This window comes from Podarcis liolepis (assembly GCF_965112155.1).
Source record: "Podarcis liolepis genome assembly, chromosome: 12".
In the NCBI taxonomy this organism is placed as follows: domain Eukaryota; kingdom Metazoa; phylum Chordata; class Lepidosauria; order Squamata; family Lacertidae; genus Podarcis; species Podarcis liolepis.
In genome coordinates, this window is record NC_139563.1 from 76,696 (window position 1) to 91,561 (window position 14,866).

The following is a 14,866-nucleotide window of genomic DNA, read 5'->3' on the forward strand; positions in this document are numbered from 1 at the left end:
CGTGTGGAGCAATCAGATGTTGCTGTCGGGTGGCTAGAACATTTATATCCCACCTAAGGTTTTTCCAAGGAGCACACATAGGTCTCCCTCTCATTTAATTCCCACAACAGCCCTGTTTGCCACATCCAAAACTTCATTGATATATAATTTTATGGTATTACTCCAAAAGAAAGTGGTGTTATGAGCCATCAAACCTCGGAAATACACTTTTCCCAAAAGGTTTCAATAATTTTGGCCACTAGTGTACTTCTACTGCTTCTATATCCACCCGGATCCAAGGGATCTCCTCGGCGCTGCTCCAGTTGGGCAACCAGCATCGCTGGCTTGCCAGCCTTCGTCTCAGTCTCCGTCCTCCCTACCTGGGTTCACCTTCTCTGGCTTGCTCCCAAAGCGTCAGTTCATCCAGCCAGCAGCCGCTCTCTCTCCCGGCTGTAACCTCAGCTCACTCCTGCAAGAGAGGCGTCAGTTTGCAATTGCAGCAGCAGCAACTGACAACGGCTGCGTCTTTCCAGCTGGGAAAGTTTCCCCAGGTGGGGTACGTTGAACTGGAGAAGCCAGGGCCGACCAGTTCTTCTCTCGCACACCATTGACACTGCACTTGCTTAGGAGCGCCTCGCGCGTGCCCCGACGGCCTAAGGGATGTCGCTGTCCGAAGCTGGTAGAAAAGCCCGGTTCTCGCAGCTGACACCCCACCCAGTCGAGGAGTCTCCAGAGCCTACCTGGAGCCAGAGAAAAACACAGCAGGCTGTCCCCCACAGCCATTTCCGTCCAGCCATAGGAGAGGTCATGGAGGTGCCCGTCGATCTGGGCAGAGTCTATCCTCGGCCACCGGCAAAGGCTTTTCAAGGCGCCTTACAGAAGGCCCACGAAGCGTTCCAGAGCCCCGGACCCATGCGGGAGGATGCTCGCCCCGGTCACCAGGCGTCGGTCTCCGCGACGGCAGGGTCGTCTTCCTTGGGGTCCTACTTTCAAGAGCCCAGCGCGCACCAGCAAGACCCGGCTTCGCCCTCTTACCTGCTGCTGGAGGAGCAGCCCCGGGTGAGCAAAATGCTGCAGCCCCCCAACAAGCGGAAGGTGCCCGCCGCGTCCTTGTCCGCCCCGTCCTCTCTGGCCCTACTGGGAGTCCCTTCTTTCCAGAGTTGCCCGGGGGACTTCAAATACATGCTGGGCGAGAGCAGTCTTCTGCAGGCGGCAGAAGGAGGCGAGCCCCGCGGAGGAGGCAAGGAAGCCCTATGCGACAAAAGTGACTACCTGGGGGAGAGCTCCAAGGAGCTGGGCAAAGCCGTCTCCGCCTCCATGGGCTTGGCGGTGGAAGCGCTCGACGAGCCCAGCGGCGGCGAGATGGCGGCGACCCGCGGCGACTGCATGTTCGCTGGCGCGAACGCTGGGCCCCCGACTCTGGGCTGCTTGGAAGCCGAAGAGGGAGGCGGCGGCGGCGGCGGAGCGCTGGCCATGGAAGTGCCGGGATACCTGGGCCGCCACAAAGGGTCTCAGGAGCTGGAGGAGCTGTCGAGAGCCTTCCCGAATCGCGACTACTACAACTTCCAGCTGGACCTGGCCTCCCGGGGGCACATCAAGCAGGAGAGCCCCTTGGAGTCCGCACCCGGCGGTGCTGTTTGGAGGCCGCAGTGCCGGCGGGCCCGGGATGTGCATGCTGCCTTGGCGCCCCACTATGCCGGCCCTCCCGGCCCGGGCTGGCACCCCTTCTTCACCGCGGAAGGGCAGCTCTACGAAGGCGCACCCCCGGCCTCCCGCGGCTACGCCAGGAGCCAGGACCCGCCGCCTGGACAAGAGGGCGCAGAGTTCCCACCGTCCAAGGTGTGGTACCCCGGGGTCGTGGTGGACAGGATGCCCTTCGCCCCAGCTGCCGGCTGCATCCAGACGGAGCTCCCCCCGCGAATGGAAGGCTACCCGGGGGCCTACGGAGACATGAGGTAAAGGGCGAACACGCACTCAGACAGTCCTCACCAAGGGCCGCCTGCAATTTCCTTGGGCATGAATTGGTGCAGGGCAGGGGTCCAAAGGAGGGCTTTGACCCAATGGTTGCTGGTTCAAGCCACGCTCTGCTCTGGAGCTTGTTTAGTCGTTTAGTCGTGTCCGACTCTTCGTGACCCCCTGGACCAGAGCATGCCAGGCACTCCTGTCTTCCACTGCCTCCCGCAGTTTGATCAGACTCATGTTTGTAGCTTCGAGAACACTGTCCAGCCATCTCATCCTCTGTCGTCCCCTTCTCCTTGTGCCCTCCATCTTTCCCAACATCAGGGTCTTTTCCAGGGAGTCTTCTCTTCTCATGAGGTGGCCAAAGTATTGGAGCCTCAGCTTTACGAGCTGTCCTTCCAGTGAGCACTCAGGGCTGATTTCCTTCAGAATGGATACGTTTGATCTTCTTGCAGTCCATGGGACTCTCAAGAGTCTCCTCCAGCACCAGAATTCAAAAGCATCAATTCTTCTGCGATCAGCCTTCTTTATGGTCCAGCTCTCACTTCCATACATCACTACTGGGAAAACCATGGCTTTAACTATACGGACCTTTGTTGGTAAGGTGATATCTCTGCTTTTTAAGATGCTATCTAGGTTTGCCATCGCCTTTCTCCCAAGGAGCAGGCGTCTTTTAATTTCATGACTGCTGTCACCATCTGCAGTGATCATGGAGCCCAAGAAAGTAAAATCTCTCACTGCCTCCATTTCTTCCCCTTCTATTTGCCAGGAGGTGATGGGACCAGTGGCCATGATCTTCGTGTTTTTTTTTTTTATGTTGAGCTTCAGATCATATTTTGCGCTCTCCTCTTTCACCATCATTAAAAGCTTCTTTAATTCCTCCTCACTTTCTGCCATCAAGGTTGTGTCATCTGCATATCTGAGGTTGTTGATATTTCTTCCAGCAAACTTAATTCTGGCTTGGGATTCATCCAGCCCAGCCTTTCACATGATGAATTCTGCATACAAGTTAAATAAGCAGGGAGACAATATACAGCCTTGCCGTACTCCTTTCCCAATTATGAACCAATCAGTTGATCCATATCCAGTTCTAACTGTAGCTTCTTTTCCCACATAGAGATTTCTCAGGAGACAAATGAGGTGATCAGGCACTCCCATTTCTTTAAGAACTTGCCATAGTTTGCTGTGGTCGACACAGTCAAAGGCTTTTGCATAGTCAATGAAGCAGAAGTAGATGTCTTTCTGGAACTCTCTAGCTTTCTCCATAATCCAGCGCATGTTTGCAATTTGGTCTCTGGTTCCTCTGCCTCTTCTAAATCCAGCTTGCTCTTCTGGGAGTTCTCGGTCCACATACTGCTTAAGCCTGCCTTGTAGAATTTTAAGCATAACCTTGTTAGTGTGTGAAATGAGTGCAATTGTGCGGTAGTTGGAGCATTCTTTGGCACTGCCCTTCTTATGTCAGGAGTGCTCTGATGGTGTTTCCTGCTGGGCAGGGGGTTGGACTCGATGGCCCTTGTGGTCTCTTCCAACTCTATGATTCTATGATTCTTTCGGATTGGGATGTAGACTGATCTTCTCCAATCCTCTGGCCACTGCTGAGTTTTCCAAATTTGCTGGCATATTGAGTGTAGCACCTTAACAGCATCATCTTTTAAAATTTTAAATAGTTCAGCTGGAATACCCTCACTTCCACTGGCCTTGTTATTTGCAGTGCTTTCTAAGGCCCATTTGACTTCACTCTCCAGGATGTCTGGCTCAAGGTCAGCAACCCCACTACCTGGGGTATCTTTGTCCATGGAGTTTTCTTTTTTTTTAATGATATTTATTAAAATTTCAGAAAAAAGAATTACATAAAAACAAGAAAAACAAGAACAAAAGACAGAAGTAAAAATACAAGAAAAATACAAAATACAAAGTACAGAATAAAAAATAGAGAAAACACTTAAAGAAAAAAAAAACAGATCAGTTTTTCCATGCCTTACATTCATATCCTTGTTTCCCTGACCTCCTCATACCTCCCTTTTTTGTATTCCAATTCAATTAGTTAATTCAGCAATTTCTTTCCCTCTTTATTTTCTCTTAATCCTTTAACTTAATATACTATAACTTTAAATTTTCCCCTGTTATCAATCCATTTTTACATATACCTTTATAGCATTACTGCTTAAACCTCCTAACTTCATTCTAACATCATTCTAACATTCATTAATTTTGCAATATTTCTGTAGATAGTCTTTAAATTTCTTCCAATCTTCTTCCACCGACTCTTCTCCCTGGTCTTGGATTCTGCCGGTCATTTCCGCCAATTCCATATAGTCCATCACCTTCATCTGCCATTCTTTTTTTTAATAAATATTTTATTAAGTTTCCACAATAAAAGACAAAGAAAGTACAAAATCACAAAAAATACAATACAAAAATACAAACATTAAACACATAAAAACACATATAATAACAAAAAACAAAAATTCCCTCTTTCTTAATTTCTCATCTTCAATTGGCTTATTTTCCGGACTTCCTCACATCTCCCGTTTTTGTATCCCTTTTTAAAAAAATTAATTCAGCAAATTCATATCCTATTAATTTATCTATTGTTAATCCAATCTTACATTTTACTTTGTTGCTAAAGTCCCTGCGATTCATTTCAATGTCCTTAACATTCATAAATTTTACAATATTTCTGCAAATAAGTTTTAAATTTCTTCCAGTCTTCCTCCACCGTCTCCTCTCCCTGGTCTTGGATTCTGTCAGTCATTTCCGCCATCTCCATGTAGTCCATTAGTTGCATCTGCCAATCTTCCAAGGTGGGTAGATCTTGTGTCTTCCAATACTTTGCAATAAGTATTCTCGCTGCTGCTGTAGCATACATAAAAAAAGTTCTATCTTTCTTTAACACCAATTGGTCCACTATGCCCAGGAGGAAGGCCTCTGGTTTCTTCGGGAAAGTATATTTAAATACCTTTTTCAGTTCATTATATATCATTTCCCAGAAGGCCTTGATCCTTGGGCACGTCCACCAAAGGTGAAAGAATGTACCTTCCGTTTCTTTACATTTCCAACATTTGTTATCGGGCAAATGATATATTTTTGCAAGCTTGACTGGGGTCATGTACCACCTATACATCATTTCCATAATATTCTCTCTTAAGGCATTACATGCCGTAAATTTGATCCCGGTGGTCCACAACTGCTCCCAGTCAGCAAACATAATGTTATGACCTATGTCTTGTGCCCATTTTATCATTGCCGATTTTACTGTTTCTTCCTCAGTATTCCATTTCAACAGCAGATTATACATTCTCGAAAGTACCTTTACATTGGGTTCTAACAGTTCTGTTTCCAACGTTGATTTTTCCACCTGGAAACCATTTTTTTTATCCAAGTTATAGACCTCTCTTATTTGAAAGTAATGTAGCTAGTCCCGCACCTTCTCCTTAAGCTTGTCATAACTCTGCAATTTCAGTTTGTCACCCTCCTGTTCTAGAATTTCCCAGTATTTTGGCCATTTGTCTTCCATGTTAAGTTTTTTCAAGGCTTTCGCCTCCATAGGTGATAGCCACCTTGGAGTTTTATTCTCCAAAAAGTCTTTATACCTTATCCAGACATTAAACAGTGCTTTTCTGACAATATGGTTCACCTTTATCTGCCATTCTTCCAGAGTGGGTAGGTCTTGTGTCTTCCAATACTTTGCAATAAGTATTCTTGCTGCTGTTGTGGCATACATAAAAAAAGTTCTATCCTTCTTTAACACCAATTGGCCAACTATGCCCAGGAGAAAGGCCTCTGGTTTCTTCAGGAAGGTATATTTAAATACCTTTTTCAGTTCATTATATATCATTTCCCAGAAAGCCTTAATCCTTGGGCACGTCCACCAAAGGTGAAAGAATGTACCTTCCGTTTCTTTACATTTCCAGCATTTATTATCGGGCAGATGATAGATTTTTGCAAGCTTGACTGGGGTCATGTACCACCTGTATATCATTTTCATAATATTCTCTCTTAGGGCATTACATGCCGTGAATTTCATACCTGTGGTCCACAACTGTTCCCAGTCAGCAAACATAATGTCATGTCCAACATCTTGTGCCCATTTAATCATAGCAGATTTCACCGTTTCATCCTGAGTATTCCATTTCAACAGCAAGTTATACATCTTTGACAAAATCTTAGTTTTGGGTTCTAACAGTTCTGTTTCTAATTTTGATTTTTCCACCTGGAAGCCAATTTTCTTGTCCAAATTATATGCCTTCATTATCTGATAATAATGAAGCCAGTCTTGCACTTCGTTTTTTAATTTCTCAAAACTCTGCAGTTTCAGTCTATCTCCATCTTGTTCCAAGATTTCCCAATATTTCGGCCATTTGACCTCCATATTGAGCTTTTTCTGAGCTTTCACTTCCATCGGTGACAGCCACCTTGGAGTTTTGTTTTCCAATAAGTCCTTATATCTTATCCAAATGTCCATGGAGTTTTCTTCTCAGGGATACTGGAGTGGCTTGCCGGTTCCTGCTCCAGGTGGATCACGTTTGGTCAAAACGCTCCACTATGACCTGTCCATCTTGGGTGGCCCTGCACGGCATAGCTCATAGCTTCTCTGAGTTATTCAAGCCCCTTCGCCACGGCAAGGCAGTGATCCATGAAGGGGGCTCTGGAGCTACTCACCGGTAAATACCATCAGGTTTGCAACCTGCCTGCTGAGCTTGCCGATCAAGTATAGATAAAGCAAAAACTATATTCACCCTCCCCTTCCCCTCAAAAAACACAAAAAACCTTACCCCAGTTTAATCGGGTAAATTGTCAATTTGTTCTGTCCTGACCATGATGCATCTGTCTTCAGTCTGACTCCGAATGTTAGGATTTGGGGGTATCGTTTAGAAATGTTGATTTCATTGGCCTTATCAGCATTCTGGATTCCTAATACAGTTGGAGTCCTCTGCCTGAATGTAGCATTATTCACTGAATGTAGCATTATTCACTGAGAGTTCACTGTCTTTGCTTCTCTCATGACTCACTGGGGAAGGTGTTTGCGGCAGAATTTCTATACTCTGAAATCTAGGACTTTGAAAGATGATTTAGCGATCCATTAGAGTTATGGAGTTATGATGATTCATATATAAATTTGTTCTTATCCCCCCTTCCCCCACACACTTTGAATAACTCTTGATAATGATATATTAAATATATATTCAGGCCCAGACAGAGGGGGGAGCCATATGGGCCACTTGGCCCTGGCCTCCGATTCCAAAGGGGGCCTCGGTCAGCATATTTATCTATATTTTCCATTTTGTCATTATATGCAGATACGGTTCAAAGCCTTGAAATAAAATTATTTGTCAGCATAACTTTTGTGAAAATTATTTATATACTTACTTATTTATAAGACTTCATTTATCCCCAGGGTAAGAAAGGGGGGGGCACATTATCTACCTGGCCCGGGCCTCTGCCTGGCTCTGCAAGGCCCTGTATTTATTTAAAGTTTGTATTCTGGGTGCTCCAGGGAGTTTCTAGAAATGCGTGGGAAAATTAAGCTAAGTAAATTTGTGCCCATAAATGTGGATGAACTCTCACTTCTGAAGTGAGACTGCATTTTGAGTTAAGCTGTGCTGCAAATATTATTTACCGGCAAGAGAGATCTCATAGTTCGTTGACAAATATAGCAAGCAGTTAATAACTTTTTCAAGCTTTAACTGTACTTCTTTCTAAATGGAAGGTTGGAAAATGCAATTGATATAAAAAATATAAACACAGAATTGATCAGTACGTGCCTTTATGCATGTGCATTTTTAAAAATGCTGCTTTTCTCTTTGCTTAGCAAGGGGCACTGTCCAGATCTTGCCATAAATCATTGGTGAGGAATGCAAGTGGTACCTGTGTGGTGCTTGCAAGCATCTTGGGCGATGCATCGATGCTGGCCCATAGACTCTACTGAGTCAGAGAAAATGGGGTTTGTTGCTCAGGTCTCCTGACTCAAAAGTTGATTCACGTGTGAACACATCTGCTATATGTCTCCACCACCCTTCTTTTTTGGCCCTTTTGTACACACAGCAAGAATCAATTCTGCCCAGGACAAAGTGGAAATAGATAGAATTTAAGCTTTTGCATGCCTAATACCTGGAACAGTGACCATAACATTTCAGTTGCTTCCCAAGAAGTCTTTTTAGGGACTTATAGGGAGTAAGTATTTAAATCCCCTCGGAGTGCCATCCCTGAATGTGCTGTATCAATTTCGCATCCTCCACCCCGTGGGAAACCTTTTGGCGTTTCAGATGTAGAAATTGGATAGACTGTGGATGAGAAGCAAACTAGTGTACTCAAGTGGTTTTTTTATTTTATTTTAAGGAATATACTTTGTAAGCAGTTGGTTAGCCTTTCCCTTTCTAATCCTTTTCTTGGGCTGTGTCCAACTCTCTGTGGAATCTAATGGGAATGCCTCCCACTGATGTGAACGGAGCTATATTGGGCCTTTGCATTTGTGACTCCTGGCCCCCTTGTGATTTTAAAGAATTGCCCTCTGAGCTGTTGAATAATATTTATTTCTCTCATTATCACTGGGTGGTAAAGCCCACTTTCCTCAAAACGGAACAGCTGGATCTTGCTGGTGTAAATGGCAGCCGGGCTAATGAATTGCTTAAGGGCAAGTATAGATAAATTCGTTTTCATTTTACTGGAAAATGGACTGCAGCTCCATTGGACAGACGGCAATGTCTCCTCTCCCTCACCATCCCAGTCATAACGTCCGTAGTTGGGGATTGCTGCTGCTGCCGCCACAACCGACAGGGAACGGGGGGCGCCCAATGCGCAACTGAGGGAGCTGCCGACCCCTCTCCCTATGCCGAGCCAGGAAGGAAAGCGGGGACACCCAGCCACCCGGCCGACTGCCCAGCAACCGAGAAGATCCTGAAGCTGGCGCAGGGGGAAAGAGTAGAGAGGAGAGAGAAGTAGCGGGCAAAGAAAGACACGGAGCCGAGACCTTGCTGCTGCTCCCGCCAGCGCTGCCACTGAGAAGGGAGAGGTAGGAAAGAGCACCGGGAGGTAAAGGGAAGCCGTGAAAAGACACGTGGCAGAGCCCGACCCGAGCCTCCCCCCCCCCTCAACCGCGGCTAGCGCGCAAAAAGCAGGCAGAAGAAGCAAGAGGAAGGCTGCGCAACCCCCTGTCGCTGCTGCCGCGCCGGGGAAAAGGAGAGGGACGCCCGGCTATCCAGAGCTCCGGGCCGGAGGGACCCAGGAAGAAGCGTGGAGGGGGAAAGGAGAAGCCATCACCCTGCTGCCCTCACCATAGCGCTCCCGCCGGCGAGGGAAAGGAGGAGAGGTAAACACGCGGCTGAACCCAAGCCCAGCCCGAGCCCACCTCTCCGACGGCTAGTGCGCTAAAAGGGAAAAGGCGGATCTAGACGGATCCTCGTGAATTCAGTGGCATAGCGCGGGGGGTGCAAGGGGGGCCAGCCGCACCGGGCGCAACATCTGGGGGGGGGGGGGGAGCGCTCGCTGCCTCCGGAGTCGCCGAAGAGCCTCGGGCGCAGGCTGTAGCAGAGCCGCATGTCTCACGGAACCGACGAGCTGTGCGCGCGTCCGGGCTGAAGGCGCCCGGCAGGCAGCGGCTCTCAGCGCTGGCCGCGGAGGACGCGCCAGGCAGCCCCTCCGCCGCTGCTGCAGCTGCTGCTGCTGGGCCATGTTGCATTTTCCTCGCCTCTCTGCCCCCCTCCTCCTCCGGGCAAGCGGCGTGGTTTGGGCGGCAGCGCCAGCGGCAACTCACCTCAGATCGGCAGGTTAGGGGTTAGGGGGCGCGCAAATTACTTGCCTTGCCCCGGGTTAGGGGGCGCAAATTACTTGCCTTGCCCCGGGTGCAGACAACTCACGCTACGCCGCTGCGTGAATTCATAGGATTTTTTCATTCAAATTAAATAAAACCACCACGATACTGTCGACCATGTCTTACTCTGTAGACAGCATCAAAAAAATCATGCATCCACTATTTCGTGGGGCCGCAGGGGCGCAAAAACATGGTTAGAAAACACGGATCCTCATGGATCCTCATGATTTTTGCACTAGATCAGCCCTAAGTCACCATCAGATCAAACATCATGGCCATGGGCAGAACACACAAGACAAAAATCATGGACCCACGGCTTCCTGGCCGTACCATGGCCCCAAAACGTGGTTTTGAAGCACGGATCCTCATGGATCCTCACTCTTTTTGCATTGGGCCACACCTAAATCACCGTCAAATCACACATCATAGCCAGGGGCACAGCCTGCACCACAAAAATCAAGGATCCACGGCTTCCTGGCCATACCGTGGCCCCAAAATATGGTTTTGGTTTTTTTTTATATAAGATTTTTATAAAGATTTTTACATTACAAAAAAGGGATAAAACAAACAGAAAAAAAGAAAAAGAAAAAATACAGCCATTATTTTTCGTTTACTTGTTTCTTGGACCCCCTCATACCTCTCTTTTGTATTCCAATTCAGTTTATTAGCTCAGCAATTTGTTTCCCTCTTTATCCTACCCAAATCTTTATTCTTAAATTTTTGTGATCTTGAAATTTTGCTTCTATAAACCCATTTTTTCATATTCTTTTAACCCATTACAGCTAGAAACCTCTTAATTTCTATCCAACATTATTCTAAAGTTCGTTAATTTTACAATGTCTCTGTAAATAATCTTTAAATTTCTTCCAATCCTCGGATCCTGCCGGTCATTTCCGCCAATTCCATATAGTCCATCACCTTCATCTGCCATTCTTCCAGAGTGGGTAGATCTTGTGTCTTCCAATACTTTGCGATGAGAATTCTTGCTGCTGTTGTGGCATACATAAAGAAAGTTCTGTCCTTCTTTAACACCTATTGGTCAACTATGCCCAGAAGAAAGGCCTCTGGTTTCTTCAAAAGGGTATATTTAAATACCTTTTTCAGTTTCAGTTCATTATATATTGTCTCCCAGAAAGCCTTAATCCTTGGGCACGTCCACCAAAGGTGAAAGAATGTGCCTTCATTTTCTTTACATTTCCAGCATTTATTATCGGGCAAATGATAAATTTTTGCAAGCTTGACCGGGGTCATGCACCACCTATAAATCATTTTCATAATATTCTCTCTTAAGGCATTACATGCCGTGAATTTCATACCTGTGGTCCACAACTGTTCCCAGTCAGCAAACATTATGTCATGTCCAACATCTTGTGCCCATTTAATCATAGCAGATTTCACCGTTTCATCCTGAGTATTCCATTTCAACAGCAAGTTATACATCTTTGACAAATTCTTAATTTTGGGTTCTAACAGTTCTGTTTCTAATTTTGATTTTTCCACCTGGAAGCCAATTTTCTTGTCCAAATTATATGCCTCCATTATCTGATAATAATGGAGCCAATCTCACACTTTATTCTTTAGTTTCTCAAAACTCTGCAATTTTAATCTATCTCCATCTTGTTCCAAAATTTCCCAATATTTCGGCCATTTAGCCTCCATATTGAGCTTTTTCTGAGCTTTCGCTTCCATCGGTGACAGACACCTTGGGGATTTATTTTCCAATAAATCTTTGTACCTTATCCAAACATTAAACAATGCTTTCCTAACAATATGGTTTTTAAATGCTTTATGCGCTTTGACCTTATCATACCACAGATATGCATGCCATCCAAATACATTATTAAAACCTTCCAAATCCAAAATGTCTGTGTTCTCAAGAAGCAGCCAGTCCTTCAACCAGCAAAAAGCTGCTGATTCATAATAAAGTTTAAGGTCTGGCAGGGTAAATCCGCCTCTTTCCTTTGCATCCGTTAATATTTTAAATTTTATTCTAGGCTTCTTGCCCTGCCAGACAAATCTTGAAATATCTCTCTGCCACTTCTTGAAACAATCCATCTTTTCTACTGTCAGGGGTTCAGGAGCAGAGGCGAGGGCAAGGGAGGAAACAGAGAGCGAGGGGGAGGAGTCCGAAGAAAAGATGAGTGATGACGACGACCCGAGATCTCCGAGTCTTTCCAGTGAATCAGAAGATTCACAGAAAGGAGCGCCAGTGGCCAGAGCAAGGGGGGAGCCTAGGGGGACACCCCAGGAAGAAGGGTCCAGAGGGGGTTCAGAGGGCAGCAGTTGGAAATCGGGGCCAGCATCCCCAACAGAGCGCAGTGGAGAGGAAGGGCGCCAGGTATCGAGCTCCGGCAGCTCGCCGCAGGGGGGAGGACATGAGTCAGGAGTGGCCACACCTCCATCGGGGAGCGAAGAAACGGTCAAGCGGAAAGTGGAAGGTTGGGCGCGCGCGCCAAGTTCAAATGCACAGGAAGGCGGCGCAGTAAGCAGCCCGGAAAGGGAGCCAGGTCCTAAAGCCCGACGCAAGGAGACAGAAGGGTCCGGGGGGTCAGCGTCAGAAGAGTCCAGGAAGGAAGAGACCACGGGGGGCAGAGGGACCCAGAGAAGAACGGTCAGGCGGAAAAGGTGGAGTAAGGCTAGGGTATTAAGTTGGTGTACAGGAGGCGGGGACTCAGACGGAGCTTCGCCGGTCTAGCTTATAAGACGTAGAGCTGCACGCGGCAGCTTGGAAATGGAAACTGTAACTCAATAAAGACTTTTATAAAGTGAACGCTGGCTAGCGTGATCCTCTGTGAGCTAGGATCTGGGAGCAGCTCTGACATCTACGATTTGCAATGCCTGAAACAAAAACAGCATTCTCGGCAATACATTCTTTTTTATAGCTGCGATACAGCCCAACAAAGAAAGTTTCAAATTTGACCATATTTCTAGATCTTTTTTCACTTCGCCCCAGCATTTTTCATAGTTATTGTCAGGGCTGCCGCCCAGTCCCAGCTCACATAGGACCAAGTCAGCCAGCGTTCAGTTTCAAAGAGTCTTTATTGGATTACAGGTTCCATTTCCAAACTGCAACGTGCAGCCCTACTTCTTCTAGGTCAGAACGACGAAGACCCGTCTGAGTCTCCGCCTCTAGCGCACCAGCTTAATACCCTAGCCTTGCTCCACCTCCTGCGCCTTTCCTTCCGTCTCTGGGTCCTCCTGCCCCCCTGGGTCTCTCCTTTCCTACTCTCTTCTGACGCGGACCCCCCTGACCCTTCCGCCTCCTTGCGGCGGGCTTTGGGACTCGGTTCACTCTCTGGGCTGCTGGCTGCGCCAGCTTCCGTTACATTTGAACTTGGCGCGCGCGCCCAACTCTCCACTTTCCTCTTGATCGTTTCCTCGCTCCCCGAGGTGGGCGTGACTACTCCTGACTCATGCCCTCCCTCCTTCTGAAAGTCTCCGGAGCCCGATATCTGGTCCCCTTTCTCCCCGCTGCTCCCGGCTGGGAACGTGGGTCCCGATCTCCAACTGCTGCTTTCTGATCCCTCTCTGGACCCTTCTTCCTGGGGTGTCCCCCTGCTCTCCCCCCTTGCTCTGGCTGCTGGCGCTCCCTTCTGGGAATCCTCGGACTCGCTAGACAGGCTCGGTGATCTCGGGTCGTCATCCCCACTCATCCTTCCTTCGTATTCCTCCCCCTCGCTCTCTGTCTCCTCCCTTCTCTGCGTCTCTGCTCCTGAACCCCTGACATCCATCCCCCCCTCGAAGCCCCCCCTTCCCCCCTCCCCGCTTTCAAGGGTGGTTGGTGGGTGCTCCGTCATCACGGGAGTGAATGTCGGATACAGTTCGCTCCCCGTTGCTGGCCGCCAACTGAAGACCTCCGAGTCTTCCTCCCCGCGTTCGTCAACGGTGGTCTCCTCCGCCTCCATCTCGGTGCCGCCGTGCTCGAAACCAAGGTCCTCCCTGCAAACGTCCATGTCCGTCTCTGCGTCTGTCGCTGGACCTGGTGTCTCCTGCCACTTCCGGCGCCACTGCTCCTCTGGCCGATCGTCCCACCAATACGAGTTGTCGGACGCCGAACCCTCCGGTGACCCCTCTGGGGAACGTGTGCGCGGTGCGGGTTCCCCTTCCGAGTCGAAGCCATGGAACGTGCTGGAGGAAAGCGTGGGCGTGAACAACCAGTCGTCGAAGAAGCCCGCTGGCATAGGTCTGTGTGGGAAAAGGGCATGAAACTCATCCTTGAGCAGGGGTTCCTCCAAGGCGTAGTCCGGCACCCAGCTATTAGTACTGGCCCGGGTGCCCTCCCTTGCTAGTAGATATTCTACTCCGTCTTCCCCCCATCTGGAGTCCAAAATCTCCGTGACTTCGTTGATGGGGTCCTGCTGTGGCAATCTTCCCACCTCCGTCCGCTCCGGAGACTGACTCGGTGCCGTTCCTGGTTCCTGGAACCTGTGCGGTGCCCTGTAGGGAGTGAGCACCGACCTGTGGAACACCGGATGCATCCTGGAACCCTCTGGTAGCACCAGCCGGAAAGCCACCGGGTTGATCTGCGCTTCGACTCGGTATGGACCGAGTTGCTTGTGCCCTAGCTTCCTCTTGGCTAACGATCGGGTCGGCACCGCGTGGGCTGCCAACCAGACCCAGTCTCCCACTCGGATCTCCTCGCCAACTCGCCTGTGCTTGTCAGCTTGGACCTTGTATGCGTGCTTCGCCAGCTCCAGCTGCCGTCTGAGTTGATCGTGGACCTCTTGCAACTCAGATGCGAAAGCGTCCGCCGTCTGTGGTTCCCCTTCCCCCACTCTGTCCAGTCCCGGGAAGGTTCTGGGATTCCTCCCATTGTTGGCGAAGAACGGCGTCACCCCTGTGGATACGTGTTTCGTGTTGTTGTAGGCGAATTCGGCGAGCGGCAGGTAATCCACCCACGTCGCCGGCTGTTGATTGGCATAGCATCTCAGGTACTGCTGCATGATGGCATTGACCCTCTCCGCTTGCCCGTTGGTCTGCGGGTGCCTCGCCGATGTCAGGTTGATCTTGATGTTCAGGAAGCCCATCAGCTTTTGCCAGAAATTCGAGATGAACTGGCGTCCGCGGTCGGACAGTATAGACCGTGGCAGCCCGTGCACTTTGAACACGTGATCTATG

The 14,866-nt window shown here is 48.6% G+C and overlaps 1 protein-coding gene across 1 annotated transcript in view; it reads left to right on the top strand.

Annotated features, from left to right (window-relative positions):
* The first annotated feature begins 308 nt into the window (after positions 1–308).
* The window catches only part of LOC310690341 (androgen receptor-like), a 141,826-nt gene continuing 127,268 nt past the window's right edge, over positions 309–14,866 (top strand). Inside the window, exon 1 of the mRNA XM_083469097.1 lies at positions 309–1,934. Coding sequence (XP_083325223.1) covers positions 640–1,934 — 1,295 coding nt within the window. The 5' untranslated portion in view covers positions 309–639. The remainder of the gene's footprint in view (positions 1,935–14,866) is intronic.